The sequence below is a fragment of the Melanerpes formicivorus genome, unplaced genomic scaffold, assembly GCF_026170545.1.
Source record: "Melanerpes formicivorus ecotype bairdi unplaced genomic scaffold, bMelFor1.0.p_v2 SCAF_38, whole genome shotgun sequence".
Classification (NCBI taxonomy): Eukaryota; Metazoa; Chordata; class Aves; order Piciformes; family Picidae; genus Melanerpes; species Melanerpes formicivorus.
Genome location: NW_027142390.1, coordinates 5,937,048 through 5,949,256, shown reverse-complemented (window position 1 = coordinate 5,949,256; position 12,209 = coordinate 5,937,048). Strand labels below are relative to the sequence as shown.

Below are 12,209 nucleotides of genomic sequence, written 5' to 3'. Positions count from 1 at the left end.
ACCTGCAAACAGGCTTATTCTGACATCCTCTGCAGCTCTGCCTTTGCCCTCTCCTGGTGTCATTCATAGGTCTTATCTGGCCACTATGCCTTGTAGGATGCTGAGGGAGATGGAGCTCTTCTGTCTGCACTGCACATCCTGCTTGCTTTCATGTTTGGAGAACATGATAGTCTCTGGCTTTGCAGAGAGCAGAGCCCCATCTGGCCAAGCAGCTCAGCCCTGCAGCCAGTCTTTCAGCTTCTTCTTTCAAGGACTCAAGATACACACAAATATATCTAATTATATCCTGCCTCCCGTGGCTGCTGCACCAGTCTCACAGCCCTAAGTGCAACAGTGCCAGGAGCTTAGCACAAGGTCATTCATCAGTGGCCTGTCTGGACTGTGAGCAGCAGTGGATTTTACTCACCCCCAGAATTCTGCTCTGTGGAAAGGCCAAATACCATGAATTTCATGTCACAGCTAGACACTTCTTCCTGGATGGGAAGTGATAAAGCAGTTCCCTGCATGCCAGGATGACAAGTCCTTCTCTGGCTCCCTGTTCCTTGAACATCTGTCCCAGGCCAGGTGACTTGTAGAGTTAAATGGGGATAAAGCTCTTTCTCTGGCCCTCAATTTAGCAAACTCTGAAGAGTGCTGGGAAGATGCTGTGATAACACTCACATCCTTCCTGGCCTGCAGGGAGTCCTGGGGAGACAGAAAGCTTCCAGACTATGTCTCCTTTACCTGAAAAGCCATTTGAGCTGTGGGCTGGTGAAACCAGTGTCACAGGGGCTGTGACATTGGGGCTGTACATTACCAAGTGGCAGTGTCCCCTCTCTGCCAACACATCCTTCACGCCTTGGGCGGCAGCAGGCTGTGCAGCCTCCAACCAGAGGTGCCATATCCTGTGGTGTGTGGTTGGGAAGTGGCAAGACTCCAACTGATCTTCAAGGGCTTTGTAGTCACCTCCTTGGGCACTGGAAAGCAGAAATAAGTACAAACCAGGGGAATGATGTGAGAAAAGCATTGTGTCCTTATGGTGAACCTAGCTGAGCAGGAGAAGCACAAGGTGGAAGAGGAGGAAGCCCAGAGAAAAATGCCTATAAACCAAAATGCTCCAATGTGATTTTGCAAAGCCCTGCACTAAGTCTGTGGTTTGATACATCACTGATCTATAAAAGGCAAGGAAATGTTGCTAGGGAGACATTGAGGTCAATCAAGACAAAAAAGCTGAGGCTGATGACTTGGCGACCCTCTACCACCACCCAGACAGAAGGGATGGGCAGCCTGATGGTAGAGATCAGCATGGCCACAGGCAACATACTTCATGGGAAGGGAAAAACCAGCCAGCCAGCCACCCTCTGAATTGAAGACCGTGGTGCAGGTGTTGTACTTGCTTACAGAGTGGTTCTGCTCCCTGCAAAGTAGCAAACAGGGGTGGGATGGAGAGAAAGAGCGGATCTGAGAGGAAACACAGTGGCTTTTCTACTGCCTTTCTGTTCCTCAGGGGTCCAGTTGTGGCTTGGTCCTGAGTGCAAGTTTCTTGGTGCCAAAGCTGCAGGGTGCTGAGGATGGTGAGGTGTGGCTGAGGCAAGCAGAGCCCCATAGGGGTGTCCTCCCCACAGTCTCCCAAAGCCCAGGAAGGTCAGCAACAACTGGCTCAGTGAAATTTCTTCCAGGTCCTATTTGGTAACTCCTAGATTGCCAGCAAGCTCTAACAGAGAGAGATTATCCAACCCACATTTGCACACAGGAGCTTCTCTGTGGGAATTACCTGGGACACACACTGTTACCCAGTGAGGAGGTTCTGCCCAAGAGGATGAAGACAGGGGACAGGACCTTGGCTGCAGTTTTTCTGGTTGCCTCTAACCCAGAGAGCTGATGCTGTGCCAGGCACTTGGTTGGAAGGTGCTGCAAAGGATGGGTTCATCTGGCTGGGAAGGAATGAGGTCATGAGGAATAGGGTCAAAAGGTTCTAGCTGGGAAGGGTGGGAGTAAGGAGAGTCAGGGCCCCACCGACTCATCCAGCTGTGTTATCAGGATGCAGCTGGATGCCTTGGCTGCTCCTGGCCCAGCACAGGACATTCAGCAAGTCCTCTTGCTGTGGACTCCTGGCATCAGAGCCCTTAAGCACAAGAAAAGGGAACGGTGCCCAGGCTGGGATATGATGAGGCAGCTGATATGTCGTACACCTTGGTGTCTGGCTGTGCTTCTGAGAGGGAAGAAAAGCATTTCCTCATGGGGTCTGGCAGGACTGCTGGTGCTGCTGTGGTGAACCAGAGCTTCAGTGCCCACCTTGTCTGGCCTTACTGATCTCTGTAGCAGGGCCTGGGGATTTCATGGCTCAGCTGCCTCACTGCATGTAACAAACTTTGCAAATGGGTAGAGCAGAATTAGTGCAGAATACAGATGGGGAGATCCTAGCTCAAGCTGGAGTCCTTCAGCAGAGTTCCCAGACAGGAGTGTGGCAGTTGCCCTATTTCCCAGTACAGCAGCTGCCTGTTGCTTGAGGGCTTGCAAAGGGGGAGCTAAACCTTGTCTGCAGGCAAGAGTGGGGTGGCCTGGCTCTGGCTGTCTCACTTGGTTTAAAACTATTTTGGCCTCTGTGGTGTTTTGGGACTGCTCAGACCTCCTCATGTGATTTCCCCTCCCAGACCTCAGGTCTGACAGCAGTTGGGCAGCACCTTTGTTCAGGGAGTCTTCCCTGCAGAAAGGATGAGGAGCAGGGATGCCCATGCACTGCTTGTTTGAAGGCCCTAAGGACTGAGCCCTGGCTTTGGGAGGAGGAGAGGGAAGGCAGGATCTGACAGGCTGAGCCAGGAGTTGGGTTGAATTGCTGGGTCTGCGCCAGAGACCCTGGCTGCCTTCATCTGGTATCTTCCCTTCTTTGCTAAATAATTGAGCAGATATTCTGTTCTTTGGAGTGAGCTAATGGAGCAACGTTGGCCAGAGCTTCTGTAAGGATCCTGACAAGAGCAAGCAGCAGGGGAAGGGGTGAGGCCCAAAGGTGAGGCTGTTGGTCCCTGGTGAGGGCATGTTGTCATTAGTACTGGACACACAGGTTGGAACAGGCTTTGGGCACAGTCAGTGGCCATCCTAGAGCCGAGATGAGCCATGTAGTGTTTCCCCTGTGCCTCATGGATGTCATGCCCTTCGAGGCAGGGGGAGTGAGGTCAGGCAGTGCAATCCCCAGACCTGCCTGTGACTGATGCCTGCAGTGTGAGTCTGGAGGGTTAGGGCATGTGCAAGGAGCCAGGAAACTTGCCTGCATTGCAACTGTACAAGAAAAGACCTAAGCAGCTTTCAAGGTTTGTCTCCCAGGGACTTCTGCCTGAAAGATGGAGGGAATGGAGGTAAGAGCACTGTGGTCAGCAGGACCGTGGTGGTAGCAGCCAGCAGAGCAGAGAACAGGGTTCCTGGGCTGGAAACAACCACACTGTGCCATTGGAATGCTGAGTACAACCCAGCAGGACCTGCCAGGAGGAGAAGCACTGAGCTGACATGATGTTGGGGTAATTCTGGCTGGCTCTCCTCTGCACAGTGCAGATGGGGGCAGAGGGATGGACTGGCAGGAGGGAGAAAGTTCCCTGGGAGAAGTAGCACGCTGGTGAGTAGGAAGGTGAGGAAGCACGAGGCTGGGGAGCTGGGGCAGGCTAAGCAAACTCTATTCCAATTGCAAGATGGTTTGGGGCACACCTCCACTGGAGAAGTCACAGAAGATCCCAGTCTGCAGATTGCTAAACTCATCAGGACCATCCATCTGCATATTTGAGTCACTGCTGGGACCCTGGGGACTTGGCTGGTCCCTGCTGGACACAGCGTCTCTGCAGTCCCCTGGAACACTAATGACTGATCACTTAAACACTCAATGCTTCCTTAACACATATTGATGAATGAGCTGTCATGGACAAAGGTGCAGGAGTAGAGATTTCATGGACCACTGAGTCTAAAGGAATCCTTCCTGCCTTGCTCTGAAAGCTCAGAAAATGAGTGGTGCTCAAGCCTTGCAGGCATAACACTTTGGGATGAGCATGAGCCAGAGCATGGGGAAATGAGTAGCTCAGACCTAGGTTTTGTAACTGCAAGCAGAGTCTGACCTTACTGATCTTTCTACAAGCTGCCAGCTCTGAGCACTGCATCCTGGGCAGGGGCACTGCCAAGGCTGGGTTCTCCCAGTCCCTTGGGGCTGTCAGGCACACAGTGGGAAGCAGGAGTAGGCTTGATGCTAGGCAGCACCAGGCTTTCCTACTTCAAACTCTTTGGGAAACTGTGATCATAAGGGAAGGATCCAGGGTCAGAGATGGACATTGTGTGTCCAGCCCTGGTGGCAGGAGGACAGGAAGGGACTGGCATTCAGTGTGCCCATGTTGTCCTGTCTAATATATGAAGTGCTGGGGAGACAGGAGTCAACACTGGAGACCGGTCCTCAAAGCTGGTCCTTATCCTGCCATGTGCAGACACAGGTCCCTATGTACCAGGGATGCCATGCTTTGTGCTGACACATTGCTTCACCCTACAGAGTCAAAGCAGGGGCTGTAATGGTGCAGATGGCAGCTGAGAGAGGACAGTGGATTCCTCAAGGACCATTCATTGTATTTCCCAACTCCTGCCCGTCAGGGAGGCTGTACTCCTGGGTAGGTTGTTCCTTCCTGAGGCAGTTTGCTTTTCAGGCTACTTAATGAACTGCTTCAACAGTTCAGATGGCCTCGCCTTGCTTGCTGGAGCAGCACTGTCATGTGGGGTCTGTTCTGAACAGCAGAGAGGTGTGAAATACAGCAGCAGGATTTTCCTGGGTAAAGGCAGTGGGGAACCTCAGATGTGCTGTCCCTGGCATAGTGGGGCTCAGCCTTCCTGCAGGGATAGGAGAATTGCAGCCAGCCTAAAGGAGCTCTCCTGGGTTTCTCTCTGGTATGTTCCTGGAGAGGCCCTTGGGAACTTTTCTCACACTCCCAAGTTGTCCTGAGTTTTCCCTGAGCTTCAGTCGTCAGCCTCAGCTGAGGATGCTGGTTTGCAGGAGCATTAATGCATGGGAAGCCAGTGTTTGCACTGGAGAGGGCTTGTGAGGAGACCTATGAGGACAACAGCAGCAAAGCAGTGGGTGAGTAGCACCCACTCCAGGTGCTGGAGCCTGGAGCAACACTTCACCTTTCTTTCTGGGGGAAGATGTGGCACTTAGATGTGGCATGTGCTCCAGCATGGGCTCAGCACCATCTCAGCAGACTTGGGGCAATGACCTTGCCAAATTTGGACCTGGGCCCTGTCAGCTGGGTCTCTTTTCTAGGCAATACCAAGGCAAATTCAAACTCGGGATCCTCAGCTGCATCCGCAGGGGGTAGGGTGCCACGCACCTGTCCATCCCACGCTGAAGCGCCTCGGCACCCGCCGGCAGCAGCCCGGCACGGCCGGCTCGGCGTCCAGGGCTCGTCAGCAGCGCTGCGCTGAGGCGAGACGACAGGGCCGGCAGCGGCGGGCGCGGGCAGCCAGGGCGCATCCCGGCGGGGCCCTGTCGCTCCGCGTCCCGCCGGGGCCGGTCCCTCCTCACCCCGCCGGAGCCTGTCGCTCCTCATCCCATCTTCTGCAGCCAGCGGCGGCCGCGGGCTGCGCGGCGGCAGGGCACGTACCTCATGAAGCTGTGCTCAAGGTCGGCGTCGGGAAGGGCACTAGGAGGCTCTGCTTGTCCCAAGAGAGCTGCTCTCCCAAATGCTCTCTCCTCCTTGCTTGGAGGAGGAGTTCTGACAAATATTTTGGGTAAGGTTGACACCTTGCTGGGAAAACAGCTGCTTGTTTCCCGGCTGGAAAAGTTGAAGGCTGGGTGCTAGCACTGTTCCAATGCTGCAGGGACTTTCATCTCCCTCTAGCAGATCTTGGGGCTGGAGCACATGGCCATTGGAGGCTGCAGGTTGTGGGGAAGGTCTGTGAGGGGTCCTGGTCCCCACTGGTTCTGCTTCCACTGTGTCTGAGCAATGTTCCTGCAAGCCCCATGGCTCTGGCATCCCCTATGCTGCAGGTGACAGCAGCATGCTGGTACCCCCTATGCTGCAGGTGATGATGGCCAGCAGATGTGGGGGACACCCTTATCTCTCAGAAGCATCAGGCACAGAGGGCAGACCTACTCTCTGTGCCAGGGCAATGCAAAGCTGGGTGCTGGGGAAGGCAATGCAGATGTCCAGTGAAAAGGGTACTCTGACTACAGAGGGTACTGGAATTCAGCCAAAGATAGGGCCAGTGCCATCCTGAGTGGGTCTCCTCAGAATTGCTGTCCCACGCATCTCAATCCTGCTTGTTCCTTTTGAGCCCTGGATATGCCCTTCTGTCTGTTGGTGCTGCTCCTTCCCCACTCCCAGGCATCACTTTGGAGACCTGCCCTCCCAGTAAGAAGCCACTGGATGCTCCTCTTGCAGCAGCCCCAGGCTACTAGCTCTGTCTCAGCACATTTAACCCCCTCGCTGAGTCCACCCTCACACTCATGAGAACAGACCCCGCGAGCCTGGTGTGAATCACCTGGCTCTGTGTGCTAGGCCAGCAGGAATTCAGGGCTCCCTCAGCCCCCACCCCTGCACCCGTGGGCTGCAGGGTGGCTGCACACTGCTGCCCTGCAAGGGCAAGGAGACACTCAGCCCAGCATGAGCTTAAAAAAATAGTCATTTTTTATTCCAGTGTAACTAGAGAATTACGACCCAGGAGAGGATTACTCACATTTATCGATAGGCTGTGATTAGATTACCGCCTAAATAGCTGTGCTTTAGCAGCGCGTTTGTCCGCCTCAAGGAGAAGCAGCGAAGGAGGGTGGTGCAGCCGAGCCCTCTGTGTCCTTGGTGGCACAGAGAGCTCTGAGCAATGCGGGCCAGGCGCTGTGCCATGGCACCTAGTCCTGCCTTGACTATTTACAGCTTCTTGGGGAGCAAAAGCTTGTCATGTTTATTTGGCTGCATGGCTGGTTGGGTGCTGAGCTCCATCCCTCCTGTGTGGCCTTGTTCAAGGATGGGGTATGTTCATCCCTTGCAATGGGGTCATGTTGCCCCTGCTCCCAGCCACAGTGGCACAGGCTGGGAGATAGTGGCATTGCCATCTCTGGAGGTCCTGGCAAGGGTGAAGACAGTACCCCACTTATCACAGTTATTCTTGGCTGGGGGATCTGTTAAAGTGGCACCAGGTTGCGTCTCATATGCCTGGTCCATGGCAGACCACTGGTCCCAGAGTCACTGTTAGGTAGTTTGGCTGCCTGAAGGAAGTGGGGGTTCCTCAGGTATGCTGGGTTTGTCAGTGTCACCCCTGTGCCAACAAGGCTGTTGCCAGCGGCTTATGCAAAGAGCTCTTGCCAGGCACCAACTTCCCCCCTGCCAGTGGAGCTCATGGCTGAAGCAGCTGTGGGTGATGCTGATCACCCTTGTGGGTATTGGCCGAAGCTGGGAATTCAGGGTGCCCAACAATCCTGCCTCTAGCAGCAGTGGAGGAGAGCAGCTCTCAGGAGGCTCTGGCTCTGCTCCCAGCTCTGCTCCACTATGACACAATGGGGGTGTCTGAAAAGACAGAGCTGATGGACTCCGAGTCTGACTTGAGCTGCAAGACCTTGGGGTGCTTGGGGTCAGGGAGGTCCTCTCCGAGGGCCAGGCGGATCTTGCCGTTCTGCGTCTCCCTGACAGGCTCGAGGAAGACCACGTGCTTGGTGGCGCTGGCCTTGCGGTTTGGGCCATCGGTGGCAGGGGGAGTGGTGCTGAGGATGGAGGACTGAGCGCTGCACTCCTGCGGGGGGCTGAGAGGAGCTGGCTTCTTGCAGCAGCTCAGGCAGCGGCAGGGGGTGAGGTACAAGTAGATGATCACAAGCACCAGGCTCACGATGCACCCCAGCAGCGTCGTGAGGCCGGTGCTGAAGGTCTCCCCGTCCGGCTTGGGGTAGTGCACCGTCACATTGACTTCACACAGCCTGCTGAAATTGCGGGGGTTGTGGATGGCCAAGCCCACGTAGACCCCCGAGTGCCAGGGCTTGGCTGCGGTGATCTTCAGGCTGCCGTTGCGGTAAACCTCCAGGGAGCGGTTGCTGTTCCCTGGGTGTTTGATCGGCTCGTGGTGAGGAGAGATCCACATGTAGGTGGTGGCCAAGGCTGGCAGGCTGGTGTTGCAGGTGAGCAGGAGGGTCTGGCCCACCATCACGGGGGAGGGCACAGGGTGGGTGTCTTCAGGGCCCGCTGAGCAGTTCTCAAACATGTGGTTGTATTTGAGGAACTTGATCAAGGAGCGGGGCACGTCGTCAGACACCTTGCAGGTGTGCTCCTCAAAGAAATCCTTCACGGAGCTGAAACCTCGCTGCTTCCAGTGCTGGAGCATCAGGTAGAGCGGGCAGCTGCACCTCACAGGGTTGTTGTGCAGGTACAAGCCGTTCCTGATGTTTTCAGGCAGAGCTGCCAGCTCCTCCACGGGGATGCTGCTCAGGCTGTTGGAGGAGAGGTCCAGCGTGCGGAGGCTGTAGTTGCCCAGCCCCTGAACCGAGTGGAAGGGAAAGGTGGTCAGGTTGTTCCAGCTCAGGTAGACTTTCCGCAGGCCACTCAGCTTGGTGAAGGCATTTTCATCCACTCGTGTGATGCGGTTGTTGTAGAGCAGCAGCTCCTCCAGGCTCACCAGCGCGTCGAAGTAGTGCGTCTCAACGGCGTGCAGGCGGTTGGAGGACATGTCGAGGTGCCGCAGGTAGGAAGCATTGTGGAAAGCCTGCGGAGAAAGGTCCTTGATCTGATTGTGGCTGATGTGGAGGGCCTCGAGGTGTGGGAGGGCGGCCAGCCAGCGGTCGTGGAGCTGGGTGAGGGCATTGTGACTGAGGTCCAGTGTGGTGGCAGTGGGTGGCAGCGCCCGGGGCACGCGCTGCAGCGTCTGCCGGCTGCAGCTGAGCAGGTCAGAGGTGCAGATGCAGGCAGTGGGGCAGCTGCGGGGCAGTGGGGAGGTGTGGGGAGCGTGGCCGTGGGCACACGGCTGGAACAGCAGCAGCACCACCAGCTTCATCACCTGAGGCCAGAGCAGATCTGTGGGTGCCTGTCGGGACATTGTGCCGGGCAGGTGCCTCCTGTGCAGCTCAGCAGCACAGCACAGCTCGACAGGGTGTGAGAGGAAGCGTGCCGCGGTCCTGCCCTCTCTCCCTCTGTGCTGCCTTGGTAGAGAGGTCCTACCAAGCATGCACAGATGCCCCTTTGCACCCCGCAAAACAGGATCCCGATTCCAGCCGTGGGGCTTGAAAAGAGTTCAAGGGTAGCATCACCCTGCCCAGCTCTGCCGTGCCCCAGCGTGGCTGCTCGTACCTGTGCTCTGCTCTGGCTGCCGTGAGCTCCCCAGCACCCGAGTGCCGTGGGGTGGGCGCTGGCGTCTGCCGTCAGGGCTCTGAGGCGCTCCGGAGGTGCAGGGCTGTGCTGCGGGCTCGGCGAGCGCCTTGCAGTCTTCCACTGCCGCGCGTCCCTGGAGCACGAAGTTTCTCACGGCTCAGCATCCCCATGCTCCGATCTCTGGTGAGCACCATCCGCCTCCCTCCTGGACAGCAGCATCTCCCCGGGAGCGGAGCTCGCTGCGGGAGCGCGGTCCCTCTCCTGCCCCTATTTATGACCGTGCTGGCAATGCCCAGCCTGTGGGCCGGGCAGGATCCCATTGGTCCTGGCGTGGGGAGTGGTGGCCGCGGTGGTGGCTGTGGCCGTGGTTGTCCTCTTAGTGGGCAGGGCGATGCACAGCCGGCACCAGCCTTGCGTGGTGGCTTTTCCCCAGGGGTGCTCAGAACCACTTCACCAACCCTCCGACCTTACCGGTGTGCAGCTGCTGTCCCTCCCGCTGGAGAGGCACAGCCTGGAGCGGCTGGAAGCTGTAAGGCGACAGAGCAGGGCTGTGCTGGCTGCTCCACCGCTGCCCAGCCTCCGGCAGGATGCTGTAATAAACCCGCCCCCTCGTCACTTCTGGGAGCCCATCGTGGCCCATCCTGCACCCAGTCTGAGAGCAGGGATGCTCATCATCCCCTTCCTGCCTCGGTGCTCAGCACCCACTCATCGTCACCAACCCCTGCATGAGATGGCAACGATCCTCTGGCTCACCCCAAGGCGGAGGGGGTGCTGCAGGGAGGGGTTGCTACAGGGTGAAGGACAGGATGCCCAGGAATGTCATTATCCAGTTAGTGGAAGTGGAAAGGCGGGCTGGGGAATTGGTTTCCATTAGGGCAGCAAAATAGCTCATTTGGCTCCTGCAGCTGCGGCAAGTCAAGGGGCTGTTAACCCCCTGCACCCCGGCCCAGGCTCAGCCTGTGTAGCCAGGTTGCTTCCCTGTTCTGCTTGCCTGAGGGCCAGCTGTGGAGCCAGCACTGTGTCTTGCCGAGTGCCACAGCACTGGTGCCTGATGAAGATGCCTGTTAAGATGCCCTTCATCTGTCCCTGCTGCTGTTTGAAGCTAGGGACAGGCATGACTACTCCTTCCTGCCTTGTCGAGCAGACTCTTGCCCTGGGGACACCCTGGGCTGTCCCTTGGTGTAGGGAGCACAGCCCCCGGCATGAGGCAACTGCTGCAGCAGCTCTCCCTTCACCTTTGTGGTGCTATGAAGCGAGAATGGTGCTGCCTGCTTCAGCTGCCTTGCAGCTCGCTGGGCTCACCAGGCAAGGGCTGCAGCCTCAGCAAGTGCTAATGCACCGTATCGATCCCTGGAGCCGCTGTGCTGGGGGCGGCAGAGGAGGATGGCTGCTGCCCTTCGACTGCATTTGAGCAGGTTTCCCTGGCTCCATGCTGCAAGGAGTCAGGGGACCCACCAGCTGGGGCTGCAGTGGGGTGGCCTTGTGACTGTAGGGTGGGTTTTACCCAGGGCAGAGGCCAGACTATGTCTCTCCACAGGGCTGAGCGTGCGACAGCAGTGCTGCTGGCAGACCCCTGCTTCCAGCTGCGCTCCATCCAGTACCTGCTGGGCCATGCCGAGCCCTCAGCCCTGGCAGCTGCTGCCCCAGCTGCAGACAAGCGCCACTTCTCCCTGCACACCTGTAAGTGTTCTTGCTGCATGGGCTGTGTCCACCATGGGGCTATGGCTGGGATTGGGGGCACTGGAGCTCCTGCCATCTGTGACCCCTACAACATATCCCAGCCCCTTAGCCTTGGGACAGGGATCCATGGCTCTCCTGCTGTCTCCCAGTGGTGGCATTTGGGATGGAGCTCTGTCTACTGCCTGCTTCTGGCAGCAGTTTTGTCCCTTTGTGGTGCCCAGTGTCCAAATTGCTGACCCCAATTCAGGGATTCCTGTCTCCAGCACCAAGCTCCCTGCCCTGGCTGGTTCCCAAGGGCAGCTGCAGTCCCCCAGCACCCTGGGGGAGCCTGAGTGACATCCCCCCCACATCCACCATTTGTTTCACAGACACAGAGTACATCAGTGTTGAGGAGCTGGCAAAGGTGGAAAAGATGCTGAGCCACCTGAGCGAGGAGTCCAAGCAGGCAGCTGCCACCACACTGGTGAGTTTCCTCCCACCCCGTCCCTGTGTGTGGCACTAGCCCCAGCACCTAGCACAGCTGCTCTGGGACATGGGTTTTTTGCTGGTACTGGTAAGAGCCTGCTGTCTCCCAACAGCCCACCAGTGAGGAAGACCTGTGCCCAATCTGCTACGCACACCCAATCTCGGCCATCTTCAGACCCTGCTCCCACAAGTCGTGCAAGTGAGTAGCTCACACACATGACCCCCCACCAGGATGGCCTCCCCATGCTGTGCTGGGGAGCACTCACATTCTTTCCTCCTCTGTCCCAGAGCCTGCATCAATCAGCACCTGATGAACAACAAGGACTGCTTCTTCTGCAAGGCCACCATCACAGGGGTGGATGACTTCACCAAGCCAGCCAGCTCTTAGCGCCCAGCCACACACCACAGGCTCCCCAAGCTGAGCAACTGACTTCTCTCATTGCCTGCAGGGCCAAGACCCAGCACCGGCTACAGTGCAGGGCAGGGGGCTGCCGGGAGGGACAGGATGGTAGGGGTGAGATCCAACGCCAGGCTCTGGGCCCCAGCATCCCCCTCACCCAGCACCTCTCTGTCCCACAGGCCGTTCTCAGGGAGGGGAGGCCAAGCTCTGCGGCAGCCCCAGCGCTGGGGCAGGGGGGCCAGGCTGGGCAGTTGGGCTGTTAACTTGCCCCTGGCTGGGGGCTGACTTCATGAAATGCAGCATTAAATTATTCTTCCTTATGTGGTGCCCTGAGATGTGGGGACAGGAATCCAGGTCAGCCCTGGCAAGCGCCCCAGCAC

At 57.3% G+C, this 12,209-nt stretch overlaps 2 protein-coding genes across 5 annotated transcripts in view; one reads left to right on the top strand and one right to left on the bottom strand.

Moving 5' to 3' along the window:
* Positions 1-12,149, top strand: part of RNF123 (ring finger protein 123) — a 51,396-nt gene extending 39,247 nt beyond the window's left edge. For all 4 annotated transcript variants that reach the window (XM_068158013.1, XM_068158010.1, XM_068158011.1 and 1 more), the window contains exons 36-39: positions 10,822-10,964; positions 11,333-11,427; positions 11,543-11,628; positions 11,718-12,149. In XM_068158013.1, coding sequence (XP_068014114.1) covers positions 10,822-10,964; positions 11,333-11,427; positions 11,543-11,628; positions 11,718-11,817 — 424 coding nt within the window. In that variant the 3' untranslated portion in view covers positions 11,818-12,149. The remainder of the gene's footprint in view (positions 1-10,821; positions 10,965-11,332; positions 11,428-11,542; positions 11,629-11,717) is intronic.
* AMIGO3 (adhesion molecule with Ig like domain 3) lies at positions 6,626-9,656 on the bottom strand. The gene has a single exon (XM_068158020.1). The coding sequence runs from the start codon at positions 9,139-9,141 to the stop codon at positions 7,480-7,482; it is 1,662 nt and encodes a 553-aa protein (XP_068014121.1). The 5' UTR covers positions 9,142-9,656; the 3' UTR covers positions 6,626-7,479.
* Positions 12,150-12,209: the final 60 nt, after the last annotated feature.